General features: G+C 47.3%; 1 protein-coding gene across 2 annotated transcripts in view; it reads left to right on the top strand.

Moving 5' to 3' along the window:
• The first annotated feature begins 15,606 nt into the window (after positions 1-15,606).
• Positions 15,607-22,441, top strand: part of ZNHIT1 (zinc finger HIT-type containing 1) — a 35,611-nt gene continuing 28,776 nt past the window's right edge. The window contains exons 1-3 of one of the 2 annotated variants that reach the window (XM_078669459.1): positions 15,607-15,684; positions 20,679-20,846; positions 22,191-22,270. In XM_078669459.1, the coding sequence (XP_078525585.1) occupies positions 15,624-15,684; positions 20,679-20,846; positions 22,191-22,270 (309 nt within the window). In that variant the 5' untranslated portion in view covers positions 15,607-15,623. Of the gene's footprint in view, positions 15,685-20,678; positions 20,847-22,178; positions 22,271-22,441 lie in introns of both variants that reach the window. The other variant, XM_078669458.1, reaches the window with a different exon arrangement.

The following is a 22,441-nucleotide window of genomic DNA, read 5'->3' as shown; positions in this document are numbered from 1 at the left end:
ACACTGGCACACGTTAGTTGGCCATTCTCATCCAAAGGACTTTAAGGTCCAAGATAACTTCATTTCAAGTTAAATTGGAATTGTCTGTGTAGGAAAGTAGGTTCTGATTCTATGGTTACCCCCACTTTTTGCCTGGTGCGAAGCTGTATTTGACTAGTCTAACTGGGATCCTACTTATCAGGAGCCCAGCCTATCTGCTTTTTCCCTACATTAGTATGTTCAGTACTTAGGTACACCCCAGATTGAATACTGAGGTACCCTATAAGTCCCTAGTATATGGTACCCATGTACCTAGGACATGAGTACCACAGAGAGAGACCATTCAAAATGGAACTACACCCTGCCATTGCAACCTGCGGAAGTTGGTGCTAGCAAGACTTACTAAAGATATAGGTTTCCTATATCTATGGTCTCTGCACTTAAAACCTATAAGTCACCCCTATTGCAGGCCTTTACAATCCTGAAGGCAGGGAGCTTGGTTCTAAGTTAGAGGGTGCCCCTGCATGAGCAGGACACTCCTGCAGCCTACAGAGTCCATTCTCCCGGGTTGTCAGTGAAGCAGCCTTATACTATATAGAGGAGCACCGCATAATTACGTGATGACCATCTCAAAAATGGGTGCAACAAATCCTATCATGTTTGGTATCAAACATGTTGGAATCAGACTTTCCACAATGTACACGGTGTGGGAGGTATGATTCCAAGCACTGGAAGAGCCCTCCGTTAGGCTCTCAGTGTTCCCAGTACCAGCCTTCTTGACCCGGACTATGTAAAAGAAACAATTGATGGACGGAATGCTGGACAATGCAAACATTCACCCCCAGTCACAAGCATCTGGGTTAAATTCATCGTTCTTTTGCTCACCACACCACCCCAGTTTGCACCCAGCCATATGCAAATCAGTCTTGACCCTGTTCCTTGTGGGAACAGTCCAGCCCCAACTGCCAAGCCAGGTCCTCCCTGGACCAGAAACAAGCATCCTGGGACCGGTTTCTGGGCATCACCCTTCATCAGCCAGGCTAGCTTGAATCCAGTGGTGTAGTGAGCACGGGACCCACGTCTGGGCATACCCTTCCCACTTAGGGCGACATATGCAAAAGAAACAATTAATGGACGGAAGGCTAGACAATGCAAACATTCAACCCCAGTCACAAGGATCTGGGTTAACTCCATCATTCTTTTGCTCACCACACCAGCCCAGTTTGGACCCAGCCATATGAAAATCAGTCTTGACCCGGTTCCTTGTGGGAACATTCCAGCCAGAACTGCCAAGCCTGGTCCTCCCTGGACCAGAAACAAGCATCCTGGGACTGGTTTCTGTCTTGTGGGAACAGTCCAGCCCAAACTGCCCACCAGGTCCTCCACCTTGTGGGAACATTCCAGCCAGAACTGCCAAGCCAGCTCCTCCCAACAGCAAAAAATGGTTGCAGCCAACCAGAGACACAATTCTGCTCTCCTGCTGCTGAGGCAAGCTTGAGCAGGGGAAAGCAGAACAATAGGCATCCTGTCACAGGGAGGTGTGACCACCTGCCAGACAGATTTAGTGTATTGGGGTGGGGTGGGTGGGTCTGCACGAGGGGCACATTTTGTGTCCCTGCGCATAGTCCAGTTCAAACCAGTCCTTGGAGCCGTTGGCTCCAGCTCTGGCACAAAGTTGGACAAAGGACATGGAACTAACCTCCCCCCTGTCCAGACCCTCCCCTGGAAGGGTCCCCTGAATCTTCCCAACCCTTTCTCTAGGGTACTTAAGGGCTTACCTGGGTGTAGGTCCCTAGATTCGTTGTGGGATAAGATTCAGATCAGACACCACTTCTCTTCTACCGTCTGGGTACTCTGCACTTCGCTGGACTTCATTTGGGCCTGACTTTGTCTCCCTTCCAGTCTACTGCATCATCTGTGCCTGTGCATCATACAGTAACCATCTAAGGCCTGTAAAGAATCAAAGACACCTGAAGGAATAACCTTGAAGTGAAGGAGTCACTTCCCTGCATCCGCAGGAAAGCAACTAAGATGACCGGTCTGCTGATCCTGAGCTCCTCCGGACTCCAAAGGCTCTGCATCACAGGTGGTGATTTTCTACAGCTCCCAAGGCCTGCCTAGTCCTCTCACCAAGTTTGAGACCAGTATCCCTCTTGGGGGTTGCAATAACCGAACCCCTGTGCACTATGTCAACTTGCAGTTGCAAAGGCTTGTTGACATCTTTCCAGGAAGATATTCGGGCACTAAGTAGCCCCAAACTCGAGCATCTCCTGTGCCCAGAATCTTGGGTCACACTGTATCATGTGTATCGTGGACTGCATATTTTGGTGAGGTTCTTGAGGTCTTCTCGTGACTCCTGTGCCTCCAGCCTGTGAGTCCACTTGAGGGTCACACTTGTTAATGTTCGGCTCCCCTGATTGCTCAGGGCCTGCCGGACTTCCCTGCATTTGGTGAGTCCCCTGGACCTTGCTGGTCCCGATGTTGCTCCTTCTTCAATTCCTGTGTTGGTTACATTTGCCAAGGCTTGTCGGTGCTCCTGCCAGATACCGACCCCTCAGCACTCAACATCCTTCGTGGGACAGCTTGTGCAGGACACCTGGTCCTCCTCAGCATTACCTGGTTCTCACAGCTGCAGATTTAAGGTCATTGTCATCCACCCTGCAACACCCGACATCGGAGGGCATTCGTCTTCCAAGTCTCCTGGTCATCCCTGAGTGACATAGACTCTGTCCCCTTTGCTTGCAGGTACCTCTCATCTAGAATCCACCTTTGAATTTCACCAGACATTTTTTCCTTCATCAGCAGCGGCACTTTCCTGAATTCCTCCACTGGGTTTGACTGCAGTCTCCAACACCACTTCACACGTATGCACAGCGGCGGTTTCTGGTTAAGGGCGTCGGGGCTCCGCCCCCTTTATTTTCATCCCCCAGCGTCGGGCATTGCTAAAGTAAAAATACTCTTTAAGGGAAGACTGTTATAAAAAAAAATTACACACGTTTGTTGGGGGCAAGGCAGTTGATGTGCTGACACACTGCCAGCCAGTCCGATGCATTCCTAAACTTTCTGTCTCTCGGCGAGCCCTGGAGACTGAGTCTAATGTATTTGCCGGGCGGCTGAGCTCACATCCCTGGGGTCTGTGAGGTCATCAGCTCGGCAAAGACTAGACTTGAGCTCCAGTCTCCACCCGTTGATGACGTGTGGGTAAAGTTTGGCACGGGCGCTCAGGTTGAAGCCCTGAAGCACCGGGAATCCACGTCAGTCAGGGAGAGGAGATGATGGTTACCCCACCCTTTCCAGATTCGTCACAGGGGGTGGTACCTGCCCTATGACGAGTTGAGAAGGGGTGGGGTTAGGGGTAGAGGCTGCAAGCAGGCGGGAAGCGCAAATGTCGATTGTGCGCAGTTTGCCGTAATTACTTCTGAAAAGACACTTTGCAGCCTCGAGGAGGTGCCGGTTTCCTGTGCTGCTAACTGCGGGACTTTATTGAGGCTGCAATTTGATCTCCAGCGCTTGAACTCTGGACTCGAAGACAGGTCTGAATGGATTATTTCGTGCCTGTAGTCAGAGAGGAGACAGAAGCCGTGCTGACAGGACAACTCCCCTGGAACATATCAGGGTCACTCACACTGGCATTCTATAACAAGCCCTCAGGAAGGTAAGCGCCATGGGAAAGTTTGGCAGTGAATACATTTGATTTAATTTGAAATAGAAGTATTTTTCTGTTTTTGTTCACGTCGTAATTGTATTTCAGAACACCTTTGTTGAAATGTTTTAAGGGAATGGCATGCTACTGGGACACAACATCTGTAATGATGGAATGTTCACTAGTAGTTTTGCAGGATTTGTATAATGTGTATAAGTTTAAAAAGGAAGATATGCTTTTTACAACAGAGGGAATGAAATGCTGCCTAAATGGTCTCTATTTAAAAAAAACTGCATGCTTCACTGCCAAATGTAATGGTATTAATTTACCCTCATCCGGACGATGGAAATTGAAGTACTTCATGCTGGTATTCGTGCCATGCATTGAATGCTGTTGGCAAAATCTGGAACTCGCGCATCAATTTTGTTTTTGCTAATACATATTTCCTCTATTCTGTACAGCTATTTTCAATTTATCATATAATTATATTTTGTTTGCACAGTAATTTGTGACCGCTGGGTCGGTGACTGGTTAATACTAGGGTATTTGTGCTGGCAAAGGGCCTGTGCTCTGCAGCTGCCCTCACAGTCCAGCTGCTTCTGGAACCTGATGTTTGATAGACATAGATGAATACGAGGACAGGTCACAAACCTATGTCTTATTGCATTTTTCTGTAAAGATGACAGTACACTTTTTGGTGGTTGAGTAATCAGTTTGACAGTACTTTCCATTTTTCACTGTCCTGTTTTGAGTCTGAGGCCTATTTAATTATTTTGTTTTTCAATCTATATCTTTTCAAGTATAGACAATTTGTATGAACAGTTTCCTGGTTGATTAACACTATAAAGTGGCACCAGATACTAAAGTCACATGCAAAGATTGTTTTATGTTTAATATTTTTCATTTATTACATGCAAATATCAGGAAAATGCGCTTTGAATGGTGTCAATACTTCTTACTGGTTGGGCTATGACCAGCGGCGGTGCGTCCATTGGGGGCGTTGGGGCGTTGCTCCACTAGCCATGTGGACGACCATCATGCTGATGCTGCTCATACACGCTTATTTAATTTTTTACATTATTTCTGAGAGCGCACTCTCTCGTGACTTGCCTGGAGAGAGCTCTGCCGGGACAAGCCCGACTGAACCGTGGACATCGCACTGTTAAAGGACTGTGGGGGCGGGGCTGCGGCAGTGAGTGACAGCGCAGCAGAATAGAGATTTAGCCAGCAGCTGCAGCAGTGAGTGTGCGCATGTCAAAGTAAGGCCTAGTAATTTTTAGTACTGACCCAAGCATGCACACTCGAAGTACTGCTTCTTTCCTCCCTAAATTGTAACTCGAACATTGGCAGGGACCCGGGCCCCCGGGTCTCATTATGGGCAGGAATAACGCTGCTCTTAGCCAATCCTGGCGCAGTAGCTCTGCTAATGCTGCGCCATCATTGGCTGGAGTCACCGCGCTGACTACAGATGGTGCCGCCGCCGCCGCGCGTGGAGTGGTGGTGGATGCTCATGCCGCACTGCATGGCCAATCACACCATGGCGTATGCAAAGCCATGCAGTGGATTGGCCATTTCCTCTAGTGATGTTGGTACGTCACCGCGCCAGGCGCGCTAGTGCCTGTTGTGCCACGAGTCACGAGAGAGTGTCCAGTCGTCGTGTCCCTCACCTCGTGCTTTGCTCGCCGCTGTTTGTACTCACTAAGACAACAACAGTACAGTCAATGTAAGCTTTTTACACTGTGTGTGACAGGGCTGCATTTAGGAGGCTTGGGTAAGAGCATTACCTCCCTGTGATTGGTCTCTCCGTGTTCGATATGATAGTGACATCTCACAATCAGTGTTTCAGCATAAGCGGGACCAGGCAACAAACAGAGAAAAAAGATGTTCTATAACTTATAGTCTTTCACCTTCAAATGCTCGTTTAACTGATAACTGACAGCACTCTCTTCATAGGTCACACGGTAATCATTCCCAGGGCACCAGAGGGTGGTTGGTTCTCGCTCTGCTGTCCCGTGAGAGGAGCTCGTGGCCCCTTCCATATCCATTCTCGCAGCGACCTAGGACCGTGATCGGACCATCTGAGGTGGTGATTCTGACATGCGTTCACTTCACACGGACGACACATACACGCACTCAAGCGGACATACCATATGACAAACAGAGTTTGAAAGCACCCAGTGCACACAATGGCAGGAACATCTGAACAAATAAGCTCCCTTGCATAGTCACCAACTCCACATTTAAGCTGTTTAGAACTCAGTAAACATCGTGAATGGAATTGCCAAACACCCTGGCATCGAAGAGGTTAAAGTGCTTGCAGCGTCCCTGTTTGTGGCGGAGTTGGACTTGGCGTGTGGACAGCAGTGTGCATTACATGTATGATTGTCATCAATGTCTATTGGCACAATATCAACCAGAAGCTGTGCGTGGTTGATTAGAGTAATGAAGTAACCCACTCACTACTGGTGTCATGGCTGTCACCAAGTGTAAACAGCAATGCGTGCGCATGTCTTCCGTCATTGGTTTATGAAAGGTGCCCAGCGTGGTCTGACCAATAGAAAGTGCTGCTACTGACAGCACTTTGAGTGAAGTGCCGGACTGCAGTGAAGAGATGTTGCACTGCAATTAGAAGTACTGATGGTGTCGGAGATGCTTCGATGCACATGAATCAATAGTTGTATCCTTTGTGACCAGAACAGAACGCAAAATCATGCCTAAAACCAATGAAAAAATACATAAATGTTTCTTTACATGACTGCTTACAGTCCACATGCATCAGTGTGCAAAGTTCCTATTGGCACAACCCCGGCCTGCAAAGCCCGGCGCAGTGGAGGAAGAATTAACTCAGCCTCCCCAGGCAGTAACTCCTGGGCTGCGCACCGACTGTTTGCCGGACACTGCAGCTCAACTCCCATGATGCCAGGCCAGGGTGGCCCCCTCATTCCCTGCACCCAATATGTTACCGGAAGGGTCCGCGCCTCACGGCCCCCCCATGTCAGTCACCCCTGCCATGCCCTTAACTATAAACCCCTCGCGCCGACCCGGCGCAGTTCTACATATCGCCAACCCCCCCGCACCCCTCTACACCTGGGCAGGCCCAACTCTTGGTGCCAGGGGATAGCCTTGCCCAAACCCAGCAGGTGATGAGCGGACGCTGGGAGCGAGACCGGCTCTGCCGTCGTCAGCTCCGGCAGAGTCTGGCACTTGGAAAGAAACCCTACTCAGTGGTTATTAGTGCATTCTCTGGGAAGGTGTGGCAGTTGATCTTGTTGTCATGTATCATAGCACTAGTGTGGCCTTATCATAGATGTGCATTCAGGAGCTGACCGAGTGTTGAATTTTAACATGTTTGGACAAGGTGAATTAAGTGTGCAGTGGCATCCTTTCTGTTGTACTTAGTGTGAGGTTACATTACGATAAGACATTGGAAGATGCAGTTGCTGTCTTACAGGTAGCATGTGTCAGCACTGAGAGTGTGCAAGTTTAATTTCTATTGACTGAATAGTGTATCAAACAGCATTTCTTCACTAAGATATGCGATTTACGAATAATAAAAATATACTCACTCATAGTTAGGGGCCACTACTAGGTGTCTTTGAGCCGAGCGAAGGAACAGAAAAGGATCACAGGAATACTGTTTCCTTTCGAGATGTTTACTTATGTTTCTTTATTTTCCCAGTAACAGCTTTTTTCAGACACAAAGAAAGAGACAGGAGAGGGGGAGTCAAAGTAAGGGAGGGGCGGATAAAGATGGGGAATGACTGAGAGAGGAAAAGATAAAGACTTTAACAGCCAGTGTGACACCAAGACAGACACTGAAAGAAAGAGGAAGACATTAGACAGGGACTCTGAGACAGCCAAACTGAGGCAGAGAATACAAAGGCACTCATAGCCTGGGTGAATCCCAGACAGGAACAGAGAGAGCAGTAGGACATGCAAAGAGAGGAAGAGAGAAAGTGGAATGGCAGATAGGGAGAGAGGCAGAGAAAGGGAGAGACAGAATAAATAGAAAGATGCGGAGAGACATAATTCGGGATTAAATTGGGAAAGACACAGTTTGACAGAGAGGAAGATTTAGTGACAGCAAGAAAAAAGAAAAAGCAGGAGAAAAGAAGGCGAGAAAGCCAGAGAACAGGAGAAATGAATGGGGAGTGTGAAAGTCAGAAGAAAAGATGGAGAGAAAGAAGAGAAATATAAGATGAGGAGAGAATAGGGAAATAGGGAAAGAGAGAGAGACAGCACAAGACAAACAGACAGCTGAAAAAAGGGAGAGAAAGAAACTTGAAGAAAAAAACAGAGGACGATGAAGCGACAGGGAGGGAGAGGCAGGGAAGGCAGGGAGGCTTCAAACAATGAGGGGAAATGTGACATAAGGAGCGAAAAAGGAAACTAAACACATTTCAGACTTGTAGAATGTGTGCCTTTCGACATATGCCTTAAGATTTGTTGCAGATGACAGTGAAGTTTTTTGATTCTTTGTCTCTGTAGTACTTGCTAGATTTGTTGGCCTTGTCAGAACTTATTTTTTCCCTGAGTTGGTGTGTCTTAACCCTAGATTTTGAGGCACTCCTTTCCGAGCACTGCAGCACTGCCGCTCCAAGCCTTCCTCCAGGACTGGTATTGCGGCGAAAACCCACCTGTCCACATATATGGTTCTGGTCTGGCGGCCCCCTTCTGATCTATGGCCAACTGTGGACATCCACAAACGACTGCCCCTGCACACCCCAACTTACTGCACCCGCTGCCGCTGTTTCTTCTAGGCCTGCCTTTCCAGAACCAACACACAGTGCACTAATGGCTTATCTCTGGAGGCTCTATACAGCACTACTTGTAAGGCTGCGCCTCTTGTTTTTACACCTTTACGTTGCACATTGTCCTTATTTTTACAGTATTGTTGTTGCTAACTGAGCACTGCTCAATCCCCCCACCTTTCCATTCCCCTTTGGGGAAGCCAGATGATGACAGAGGGCAGGTGGGAGGGCATGGGAGAGCAAACTGAAAACAGGGGGAAAGCAATCATGAGGTGTTGCCCAATAAGGAATGAAAAGATACATTTTACCCCAAACGTTTGGTCCTTGTTTTTTCAGTGGAAAAGCCATAATGTAGGATTCCAAGTGAAGGCAGGGTGAAGAAGCAGTCGTAAGCATGAAGGATGCCTTAGAAGAGCCCCAGTCACCAGCTAAGGGCTTCAGGCACCTCGGGCTCCCACTGGTTAATTGCAGACAAGAAGAGCCAAGGCTAGGCAGCATAGATCACAGCCCATATCAAGTTCCTAAAGGTGTTGTTGCACCAAGGATATTGTTAATGTTTTTCCTAGAGAGAGATCAGAGTTTTGTCTAATGGAAGTTTTGACTCATGGAAAGGTAGCACAGAAGGTTAATGTGCCTGCTGCAAAGAACATGTACTTGATGCATATCACAAAATGCACATTATGTAAATAGGTCAGTGAGTCACTGTTTTTGTCAGAGAGATCCTTTTGTTACTTGCAGTTTGTAAGTTAAAATCCTAACATGCAACTGCAAGCTAATAACGTCATCTAAGAGCTGCATGCAAACTGCAAGGATAAAATTGGAGTGTTATGTATGAAGTTCTGTGGTTATACTGAATCAGCAGCTACCTATTTTATGACATCTATTAATGTAAGAACTGCACTTTCACAATTGCTTTATTACCCTTCCTGCTTTCTCAAATTTGCATGAAAATGCACCATTTGTCCACGCTTTTTTCAAAATTTTCTCGGGGGGAAATCCCCCCGAACCCTCCTTAGAGGGTTCGGGCTCGCTCGCTGCGCTCCCTCGCTACGGTGTAGTACGATTATAATTTTACGCCCCACCACTTGCAAATGTCACACGCCGCCCTGCTTCCCTGGTGTAGGTAATGTGGGTACTAGGGTATCCACGGGTGGGGTGGCTCTCCAACCTTCTGTCTTCCACAGGGTTTCTTCAGGGTCCACTGGGAAGGGTCCTTAATCTTTAAAAATCCAACCGCGATTTACACGTAGAGTTGTACGGAGCATGCGGTTGTGTGCCCACACTGCACACTCTCTCCGTGAGGTCCCTATCTGCACATCTAGTGTGGTTTCTTAGATCCCCAGCACTTCTACGTCCTCTTAACATTGTCTTGACCTGAGTCGTGGTTCTTAAACCACTTTCTTAGTATATGGTTTGGTCCCCCTGGGGTCCACTGTGTATTTCGTGCTATTTATTGTGTTTCTTTGCTGAAGTATTGTGTGCCTATCTCCGGGTAGGAGATTTTTCTGTGTGTTAGAGAGTATTATATAATAAATATATATTTTTATAAATACTTTGGGTGGTTCTTTTTCACTTAATCTATACTATAACTATAAGATTACATTCTGGTAAAATAAGCTGCTTTGCACTCCTTCTGGACTAAGCCTGAAGGCTGTTCTCCACAGCTACCACTTAGAGAGCTCTCTAAGGTTGTCTAAGACATCTTAAATCACCATAAGGGTTGTCTGGACTGGTGCAAGGTGACCACTTACATAAGTGTACATCATATACCAGGTCAGCTTCTCATAGTTGTTTTCAAACGTTTATAGTCTATAACTAAGCAGCACATACAACGCACCAACACAATTTAACTGCACTAAGTGGAAGCATGATCTCCGTCTACATGTAGCATTAATAGATTGCATTATGAAATACCAAATAAAACCACAACACTCTCTCCAAGCCTAAATCATTCTCACATAACGAGTGGCTCTTGGGAGTAGCCAATTGTGAGTCACGTGCCAACTACAATATTGGGTCTTGACTTCTTTTGCCGTGAACCCTAGCATCATCCACCCATACTCATAAACCAATTAAAATCAGATGAAGCACTACCAAAATGCTAAACACTATTTTCGATAAATGTAACCATGGCCTTACTAAACCACAAATGAACATGTGCAAACCTCGATTCTTTGAGGTTTTTAGGTCTCGCCTGTCGATGCGCATGCGCATCGAGCAAGGCGAGAGTATTGGCACTTATCCGCTCTTTATCCACACTGCAAGGAATCGTGGCGATTCCTTGCAGTGCACGAGAAATTTAAGCTCAATGCGCATGCGCATTGAGCTTAAATGCGCGTGCACATGCCCCCAGCCGCCTGCCTTGCCTACTCTCTCTCACAGCCTCCCCCAGCTCCGCCCCCTCACTACTTGATTGCACGGCCGCTAGGCCGTGCCTCCCCTACTCTCCTCCCCCCTCCTCCTCCTACTCTCCTCCCCTGCCTGCCTGCCGTGTCGCACCTCGCACCTCTCCCCTCTCCGCCCCCTCCCCTGCCCGCCGTGTTACGGTGAAAGGCTTGTTTTTTTTACCAGCGGGCAGTCTCTTGCCCTCGGCTGCTTCTATAAAATTGTCCGAGCTTAAATTAGGGCGCGGTCTGCTGGGACGCTTAGCCCTCTCTTTAAGTTTGTCTTAAAAACATTCCACGCTCTGCCTCTGTCACATACTGCCCCCCGCCCATGCTGTGCGCTAAAAATCAACATTTCTGCCCTTCTCGCACTGATAGTCTGCCCCATGCTAAGTGTCCCTCTCAACCCAAGTACTCTGCGCGCCACGCTGTCTCCTGCCCACGCTCTGCCTCTCAGTCACATGCTGCCTTCTCCGTTCCCCCAACACCGTCCATGCTGTGCACCACTCTGTCCGCCCCATGGCACGCTCTGCTCCTTTCACATATTGCCTCTGATCCCCCACCCCCGTCCATACTATGTGCCCCTCTGACCCCACATTCTTGCTGCGTCCCACTCTGCCCACGCTCTGCCTCTGTCACATACTGCCCCCGCCCATGCTGTGCGCTAAAAATATGCATTTCTGTCCCTCTCACGCTGCTACTCTGTCCCATGCTATATGTCGCTGTGTTCCCAAGTACGCTGCGCGCCACGCAAAAGTCAGTCTGGCCGTGGGGAATCCTAGCACTTCATCAGCTCTCCATTGATGTGGCCGCTCCTCTCCCCTGCCCCCCCCCATATCATCACACTTCAAAGGAATGCGCTCCGCTCCCCCGCCTCCCCCACAGCAATGCCGAGAGCTTGTTGTTTATAGTCTCCATTTACCACATGTTTATTGTGGCTTTAGTTTAGGGATTACCATAGTAACACGTGTACCCCACTGGGACTTACAGGGTCTGTTGGCCACTCGCTCATTATGGCTCCGTCTAAAATGGATTCCCAGTCATGGTGTTCTAGACTGTGGCTTGAGGGCACCGTGAGCCTTGAGTTTAATTTTGCTTCATCTTAGATTTCCGTAGATATATGTATGCTGCGCTTTGGGTTTGCCTAGCTCTATCTTTAGCTCTTGCGGACTTTGTAGTGTGTTCATGAGGTTGTGCAGTAGAGCATGTAGTGTGTGTCTATGTCTTACGGACTGCTTCGTAGTCCAGCAGAAGGAACATTTGCTCTCCATGCAATGTGCTTATTGTCTATCTATGACAAATTGTGTGCAGATCTGATCGGGCCGATGTTCACAGCTCTGCCGCTGCAGTGTGTTCAGAGAGAGCACATCCAGTCTTCAGGTCTGTAACTAGTGACTAATTCCAGCCTTGGTCGGAGTAGAGAGTATACAAATGTCAAGATCGACTTGCTAGCTGCAATGATGTCTGCCCTGCCACCATTTACTTCGGACCCTCACTCACCCTCACTCACCCTCACTCACCCTCACAACCCTCTCACCCTCACTCACTCTCACAACCCTCTCACCCTCACTCACTCTCACCCCCTCACTCACCTCACTCACTCTCACCCCTCACTCACCCCCTCACCTTCACTCACCCCCTCACTCACCCCCTCACCCCCTCACTCACCCCCCTCACCCCCTCACCCCCTCACCCCCTCACCCCCTCACTCACCCCCTCACCCTCACTCACCCTCTCACCCACCCTCTCACCCACCCTCTCACCCACCCCCTCACACGCCCTCACCCCCTCACACCGCCACCCCCCCACTCAGAATGCACACCCCCTCACCCTCACACGCCCTCACCCACTCACACCGCCACACTCCCTTAGAATGCACACCCCCTCACCCACCCCCTCACTCCCCCTCACCCTCTCCCTCACACCGCCACACCCCCTCAGAGCCCTCACTCTCACTCACCCTCACTCACTCACCCCTCACCCTCACTCACTCACCCTCACTCACCCTCACTCACCCTCACAACCCTCTCACCCTCACTCACTCTCACAACCCTCTCACCCTCACTCACTCTCACACCCTCACTCACCTGACTCACTCTCACCCCCTCACTCACCCCCTCACCCTCACTCACCCCCTCACTCACCCCCTCCCTCACCCCCTCACTCACCCCCTCACCCTCACCCACCCTCTCACCCACCCTCTCACCCTCACACACACCCACCCTCTCACCCTTACACACACCCTCACACGCCCTCACCCCCTCACACCGCCACACACCCTCAGAATGCACACCCCCTCACCCTCACACGCCCTCACCCCCTCACACCGCCACACACCCTCAGAATGCACACCCCCTCACCCTCACACACCCCCTCACTCCCCCTCACCCTCACACTCCTCACCCTCTCCCTCACACCGCCACACCCCCTCACACCCCCTCACTCTCACACCCCCTCGCTCTCACACCCCTCACTCTCACTCCCCCTCACTCTCACTCCCCCTCACTCTCACTCCCCCTCACTCTCACTCCCCCTCACCCTCACTCCCCTCACCCTCACCCCCCTCACCCACACACCCCCTCACCCTCACACCCCTCACCCTCACACCCCCTCACCCTCACACACCCTCCCCCTCACCCACACACCCCCTCACCCACACACCTCCTCACCCACACACCCCCTCACCCACACACCCCCTCACCCTCACACCCCCTCACCCACACACCCCCTCACTCACACCCCCTCACCCTCACACCCTCACACCCCCTCACCCTCACACCCCCACACCCCCTCAGACCCCCTCACCCTCACACCCCCTCACCCTCACACCCCCTCACACACCCTCACACACCCTCACACACCCTCACACACCCTCACCCTCCCTCACCCCTGCACGCCTCTCACCCCTGCACGCCTCTCACCCCTGCACGCCTCTCACCCCTGCACGCCTCACACTGCTGCACGCCTCACACTGCTGCACGCCTCACACTGCTGCATGCCTCACACTGCTGCACGCCTCACACTGCTGCACCCCGCACACTGCTGCACGCCGCACAACACCACCATATCACTCTGGGACGGCGCCACATCACTCTGGGACGGCACATCCACCGCCACCACCACATCCACCGCCACATCCACCACATCCACCACCACTACATCCACCACCCCATCCACCACCACCACCCCATCCACCACCACCACCGCATCCACCACCACCACCACATCCACCATCAACACATCCACCGCATCCACCACCACATCCACCATCACCACCACATCCACCACCACATCCACCACCACATCCACCACCACCTCCACATCCACCATGACATCCACCGCCACATTCACCACCGCATCCACCACTGCATCCACCACCACATCCACCACCACCACATCCACCGCATCCACCACCACATCAACCACACCCACCACCACCACATCCACCACCACATCCACCACATCCACCACCACATCCACCGCATCCACCACCACCACATCCACCACATCCACCACCTCCGCATCCACCACCACATCCACCACCACATCCACCACCACATCCACCACCAACACATCCACCACATCCACCACCACATCCCACCACATCCACCGCATCCACATCCACCACCACATCCACCACCACATCCACCACCACATCCACCACCACATCCACCACCACCACATCCACCGAATCCACCACCACATCCACCACCACATCCACCATCACCTCCACATCCACCGCCACATCCACCGCCACATCCACCACCACATCCACCACCACCACATCCATCACATGCACCACCACCGCATCCACCACACCCACCACCACCACATCCACCACACCCACCACCACCACATCCACCGCATCCACCACCACCACATCCACCACCACATCCACCACATGCACCACCACCGCATCCACCACCACATTATTTACAAAATTAAAAGCCATTGTTATTTGTAATATCAATACATCTAAGTCACGTAAATACAACACACATTGCATTACAAATGCTATAGGTGTCACATTTGCGAAAGTTAAAACTATTGACATTGTAACTGACAAAGCTATTAATTTTACTATTTTCAAAACCAACACATAAATAAAAAAAGTGTCATTTACAATACCAATCACTCAAACTTTCCTAATGCGAGACCTATTGCATTTCCAATGCTTGTTAAATATTTGATATGGGAGACTGCAGTTTCGGGTTCCGTCCTGGGCTTCACTATTTGAAAGGAACGTGTGTGTGTGTGTGTGTGTGTGTGGGGGGTGGGGGGGGGGGGTGGGAGGGGGTTTGAGCATGTAGTGCTCCGGGGATTGGGGGGGGGGGCAGGAGTCTGTACACACATACTGTAGTAAATTTGAACAAAAAGTAGCACTTACTTCTAAAGTTTCTCATATAGCACCAACTGAGGCAATTTATGATATTTATCTTTACAGGGATTTTTTTTGCATGGTACTAATCACAATTAAGATTCACACATAGTGTCACACACATCTAGCATGGAATGTCACACATAAACAACGGGAATGTCATATAAGCAATCTAAAACTTGGCAGCTATGAGCGCCCTCGTTTACCGTGGTGAATAGGGCTGTTTTGGACATGTTTAGTCTGGCTTTGTATCTGTCCCTGTGGATTTCAGAGAAAGCTTCCCACTGCAAAACAGACCAGTGATTAGCAACAGAAAAGACAAAAGCCCCACATCTCCCTAACTCTCCATGGGTAATTTAGAATTCGTGTTTCTCTGCGTTTTAATAGTCGCTCATTGTCCTTATCTAGGCGGGGCGTGTTTAGGGGATTTCCTTTACAGGACTTTGGGCTTGTTGTTAGAGTGGCGCCTCCAGTCTTCTCCACAGCGCATGCGCCTAGTTTCTCTTTCGGCTGTAAACAGAGCAGGCATGGGGGACAGGAAGAGTTCAGGTAAGTGGGCTCTCTGCGGAAACACGGGCGAGGGAAAGGGTTTTGTGAATGCGGACAGGGACTGTTGGTACGAAAACGGGCCGTGGATGGGCGCAAATGGCGGAAAGGGGCTGTTAATGGGAACGGAGGACTGTGGACTTGGAGCCTTGTTGCTGGGGTCTGGTGACAAAAGGACGCGGGCAGGGGAGTGGGGATTCTGATAGCAAAAGGTGTTGTGGCTGTGGAACAGTTGACTTAAATGCAGAAAGACCGCTATGAATGAAATAGACGACCTTAGCCGAGGGAAAAGGTATGCATATTTTGGGAAGATGTTTGACTTAGTGTTGTGTGTTTTTGGAGGCGGGTGATAGAAAGGATCTGGAGACCATAGAAATTGTTGCCAATTTGGATAGCAGGTTGTGAATAGAGTCGGTTTTGTTTTACTTCTGGAAAAAAAAAGTAAAACGTCATTGCACTGATTACTTATAAATACATTTCACCATTTAAACAACGGAATTAGGGTAATAAAAACGCATCTATATTTCGTTACTACCTGTTTAATTGATTAACAACACAATGGATACCGTATTTTAAAGTTAATGTATAGAATTATAGACAGGTAACTGTAAATAACGGATGTTTTTAACCGTTGGGTTCTGAGTGAGTGACAAAAAATAGGCAATTAGAGTGAAGCCCTAGCTATCTATAATGTCACTCAGAACCTCAAGGTGAAAAACACTCCCTCTGTTCACAGTTATTCCTCATCAGTTTTATATTGTGCATGCATGGGTTCCATACTCATCCAATGTTATGACAAGATCTTTTCGAAATACACCTGAGTTAGAGGAAACGGGCTTCGGAATTAGAGTGTAGCATTGTTATGTTTCGGCACTGGGAAACATGCTTATTTTCCTTTATTAAAACAAGCTCAGTACTGTTGTGGCCTTACTTTCTTCATTCTAATCATTGCAGTATAGGTTAAAAAATGTGATGACTTCCATTATAACATGTAGATATTGCCTATGCATGATTCTACTGGGTTTCCCATCAATGAGAATGAGGAACCTGGTCTGTAGCACTGGTGATCCTTGAACATCGCGTTAACCCACGTCTGTTAGCTGTCACGCTACAAGGCTGCTCCCTGTCACCCTGTGGCCTGCCTTTTAATTAGACCCTACGTTTTAGCTCCAATATCTCACAATTATAGACACTGCCAAGCACTTTTTGAATGTCTTCAAGTCCTTAGTGTTGACCACCTGGCCTTGGGTATGGTTGAGCAGGGCCCAGGTCGCCTAGATTTAGAGGGACGCACTATGAGCCGAACCAGGTAAAAAAATGGTTTTATTTTTAAATTTCAGGCTTACAGTGCCTGTTCATCTTTTCTATGAATCTTCATTAATCTCCCTAGAATTGTCTTTCTCCACGCCCAGTTCTTACCCACGCCACCTCTCACTACCAATTTACTGTCGAAATAGGTGTTTTGGGTAACGGGTGGTGCGCACACTTGTGTTCATAGGTCAGTCATCCAGGACCTGACCTTTAAACAAAAAAGGCCCCTCCCCACTAAGATAATCATCAGCAGTAGGAAGGAGGAAGATTAGGGAGAAGAGAAGGTCAGTAGCAATATTGCCCCTTTTCTCCATGTGGCTCTTTCTGCAACATTCTTTGCTATGGATCTTTTGATAAAGTTAATCTGAGCTGAAAAGAAACAATTAATATTTTACTCATCAATGAGTAATCTTTGTAAAAGCACACAGTTCCTCTCAGGAGGGCATTGTGGCCCTAGGCAAATAGTGTGTATAACGCACAAAAGTGTCAGACCGCAGCGCAAACATTTCTTGTTCCATCACAGAGCATAGCACAGAAGCATCACTATTAAGTTGTGTGTTTTAGTGATGGTTATTATAAACTGCGTTTAGGAAAGAAAGATGGTGGGGGGACTTTAGGAAGGGTAGGTAAGAGGGGTCCAGAAATTGGTTTTGCCCATGGCATGATTTAAGCACAGACCGGCCCTGCCCAGCACCTAGCCTGGTTTCTACACATAAACAAGGAATAGATAAGCCTCAGTTCAAGAAACCCAGTGGTTGAGAGGTAAAAGACAGGTCCAATGATTTACTTCCAAGCCTGATCAACATCTGTCTCCGCAAAAGAGCTAACAAATCCAGGCTCCTACATACTTGCTGCTACATCCATCATGTGGTATCTCGCCACTGAGCACCTGTATCCCTGACTCCAGGTACTGGGAAACTCGGTAGCATAAAGAGTAAAGATAGAATGGATTAAAACACAAGCCATGTTGTCTGTTCTATTAATTGAGCTTTCATGCAATCCCCAAATAAATAGTCTCTGAGCGCAAGCAAGAACTGAACCAAACACAGCAAAAACCGCCCCTCACATATCATATAAGCAGGATTTGTAGAGCGTGGCTTATCACCCCAGGGAGTATCGTCGTGCCTTCTTGTGTAAGGGATACCCGGCACAAGAAGATCATTATACATGTTCCTGAGGGGTAGACTGGGAAATGTAGATACATTTAATGCTAGTGATGATTTCAGTATTTCGTTCGCCTACTAAAGAATATTTGAAGCAAAGCCTGGATTTCCTGCACGTTTTGTGGGCAGTATTAAAATAAAGGAAATAGAAAATAATGCTCTTTAAAATAAAATAACAACCTACACAGTTTCGGTTTCGAAATGCGCACCTGGAACACATAGCGAGCTACACCTGTCTCTGCATAATTTTTAGTGTCCCGTGAAACTTCAAGCAAGATACAAAATCCCTCCAGCAAAGACTAATGTGCACATTTTACAATGACACATCCAAAATGCAGCCCCATGAACCTATCTGTGAAATTAGGGTTTCAGTTTTTTCACTTTATGAAGCCAATTTTCTTAATTGTTAGGAAAGTGCGGTGACCTACTCTGAAAATAACACCTAAAAATGACGTAAAGGTTACATTCACTGGTTTAAATAAAGTGGATGGACTTCTATAAAAACAATTTGAAAATCAAATAATCACACAACACAATATGACATTGAACACTTTATTAAACAGGTGCCATAGCATTGTAGAATACTTGGACTAAAAACACTAAACACTGTTTAGTAATGATTGTATACAGGATAAGTAAGCATAGAAAGACAGATGAGCAAACTGGAAAAAGGCAGGATGTATTAGCAATGCAACAGTGGATTGTGTAAATGATTACATTCATGTCCTTTTCCACTGTGCCCAGTGAGGGAAATTTTAGGCATTTTGAAGGAAAATTCAAACACTTTAAAAAAAATTGAATGAATAACAAAAGTTGCAAATCTGGCTATGTGAGCTAAACCTACCCAAATACGTAGCGACATTCGAATATATAAGGCTACCAGAAACCCAGAGACCTAGATGAGGGTCTAACATTGGCATGACCAGAACATTTTCAAACATTACATAATTTCTATAAGTTACATATCACATATTTTAGACTAAAAAAATGATTGGTTATTACAAGAATATAGCAAAGAAATAGTGCAAGCACATTTTTGCAAAACTGCTATGCTCAGTCATGTAATTAAAGCAGTATGGTATTTTATTGATTACACTGACCATCAGTCAGAGCTGGAAATTCTCAGCCTTGTCTCTAAGCTACGCCTACCTACACGTTCACATTTCCACCATGTAGTGGACGCATAGAAGAGTAAATGTGTTAACTTCGTTTATTTGTCTTGCATTTATTTATTTACTGGGAATCTCCAACAGAAAAGATACAGGGCCAGATGTAGGTAGCCAAATACCGGTCGGTAACGGCCGATTTCGGCCGTTACCGACCGGTATTTGGCTATTGAGATGTAGGTGGATCGGAATTTACAGAATCGGTATATTTACCGATTCGGTAAATTTACCACTTCGGTATTTTTCCAAATCGGTAAATATGCCGATTCTGTAAATCCATATGTAGGTGGCACAGTTTGCAGTGCCACAGGCCCTTAGGATTTCTTATTTTACCACCCAATCCTGTTGGGTGGTAAAATACCGAATTCCAGTGTACATGCACATCTGGGCATGTACACCTATGTCATGTGACACACAGACATGCCCGTGTGCCACATGGCACACAAGCCTGCATTTGGGGTGCTACAGGGTGTCAAAGTGACACCCCGTTCCCCCTGCCAGGATTCGGTATTTACCGATTCTGTAAATACCAAATCTGTATTTCCCATTGATTCCTATGGTATTCAAGGCCCATAGGAATCAATGGGAAATACCGATTCGGTATTTACAGAATTGGTAAATACCGACTCTTACAGAATCGGTAATTTTTTACCTACATCTGCCTCCTTCCAATTTACCGACTCTTAAATATCGATTCGGTATGAGTCGGTATTAAAGAGTCGGTAAATCGGAATTACCTACATCTGGCCCATAGAGTAGCTGCTCCGTATAGGACATTGGAACCTAACGGTGGTTATTCACCAAAATGCAGTATTTGGGAGAGGCTAATGAAGATGACCCAACTAGATAACTAATGAAATTCCATTACACATTAGAGTCCATAGTGTGGTCATGTGTTCTGCTACACATGATTTTGCCCATTGCACGAGATTTTGAAGCTAGCAAGGGAGTAGGTGAGCTTAGGAGAGCTCTTTTGGTCAAAGAAGCCTGTGTTTGAAGGTTATGTTGAAGAGGTGGCAGACGATTAGATTTTGTTAGAATTTATTCCAGTTTTTGTCTTGAGAGTTGCAGTGGGTCTAGTAGTGGTGAGACAATGCAAAGTTTTTTTATATAAAGCAAGCAATATGTTCACTTTATGAAGCTCTGCAGTTGTTCCCATTAGCTACTATCCTAAAGAATTGTTTCCTTCTTACCGGTTTTGGGGGAAAAGAATCTGACAGGGGTACAAGAAGTATGGAGTCAGTGTGAGAGTCACTTCACGTTCATGTGGCTTTTCCTGTTCTCAAGGTTTCCTAATACTTATGGATCTTTCAAGTTTCCAGGAGTGAATTTTTTCATGTTGAATTTGTTTCCTCAGCACGGTCTTCAGACCCATCTCAGAGGCGGGTCCTAGACTCTGCTACCCGTCAGCGGCGCGTCAACCGCCAACTCGAGGCACTGGAGAAAGACAACTTCCAGGATGACCCCCATGCCAACCTGCCACAGATGAAGCGCCTGCCCCAATTTGATGACGACCCTGAGACAGGTGAGGTTTGAGAGGCACTCTAGAATCAGGCTTTCTTGCGGGACAATGTGGAAATTTGACAGACCGACTGGGGCTTATGAAGGGATAAACGGTGTGGAGAAGAGTTAATCACTTTCCATGCCGATGTCTTGAGAATTTGGGGGAGTCTTTCATAGATGCAATTTTCGCAAAATCATAAGTAGTTATGAAACCTGAATTCCTTTATTAGGATAAGATTTGCTTAGTTGGTCAGTTTGAATATTAGTTCTTGTAAGGATCTGTGGGATTCTGACCTCTTTGTACCTGTAGCCTGCCTTTGCTTGTCACATATAGTCTGCAGTTTTACCATTTGTTACTTCATGCTATCCCTCCAATATGCATATTTCTTATTTTTTTCTGTTAGTTTTCTCCTTCTCTTTCCCATCTTGTCCACCAGAGGCAGTTTTAACTGTTTCCTTCTATGTCTATCCCTGTCTTTTCCTCTACACATATTTCCATGTCCCTTCCAAGCCACTGCAGTCTCATACTTTGTCACACGTTTTATTGGTACTCTTACTTTCCTGAATGCCATTCCTTGCACCTCACTAGTTAATTTTTTTTATCGCTCATTTTCTCCTCTACCTTCATGTCCCAGAATATCTTTGCTGAAATCCTGGAGCTTATGATCTTGGGTCTCGTGGTTTAAAACATGCTGCCTTTTGGTCATCTGAATCAAGACTGTCTCTAATCTGCTTGCTGTGTGCCTCCTTGGGCTCCGATTTTGAGATTTGCGGTAGAGTAAAATCAGCTGATTCCAGGCTGATGCTATAAATCTGCGATTTGTGGTATTTCTGTTGGCATTATTCACACAGGTGGAATTACTGGCAGCCTAACTACAACTGTCAGCATTAAATCATTCAGCGGTAGTTCCATCTTTGATATTCCCAACAATGGCAGATTTAATTTACCTGCAAAGAAGTGGAGGATTTTACATTGCCATCCACATCGAAATCAGGCTGGGCGTTTTCTAGATGTAAATGTAAAGTTTTACCTACATCCTGTTCCACCAGTGATCATTTTAAAAGCAAAATGTTTGTACTCCAATAACAGAGCGGATGAGATTTTTCAAATAATTTATATTCCTCTTTCACTGCATTAGGTACCCCAAGTGTGTGTTGAGTGCTTCTGTCTACTATCTTGGTCAGATCATGAGATCACACGCTCTCCTCACAAAAAGGCAGCTTCATTTGTTGAACCAGTCTGAAATAGACCAGCGTGCTTTTAAATTTCCTTTAACCTACCTGGGGTATCAACATTGCCACGCCCAAAGTTGTAATTTTGATTTCTTTTTCTTTTTTACATAATCATTATTAGTTCAACTTTCAGGAAAAAAGAAGAAGAAAACCAGAGGCGACCATTTCAAGTTGAGGTTCCGGAAGAATTTCCATGCACTTCTTGAGGAGCAGGTAAATATTGTATTTAAGCTGAGGGTGCCTCACTAGAGGGCCCCACAACTATCTGTGATGGTAATAAATTGAAAATACCACACACACTCTCCATTGTCCATATGTATGTATTTTTAAATCGAGAGTTTGGAACTGATACCCTTGTATATTTGAATCCGAATACCGTAGCGA

Source organism: Lissotriton helveticus, chromosome 12 (genome assembly GCF_964261635.1).
Source record: "Lissotriton helveticus chromosome 12, aLisHel1.1, whole genome shotgun sequence".
NCBI classification, from domain to species: domain Eukaryota; kingdom Metazoa; phylum Chordata; class Amphibia; order Caudata; family Salamandridae; genus Lissotriton; species Lissotriton helveticus.
Note: the sequence above shows the minus strand (reverse complement) of the source record. Positions and strands in the feature narration are given on the sequence as shown.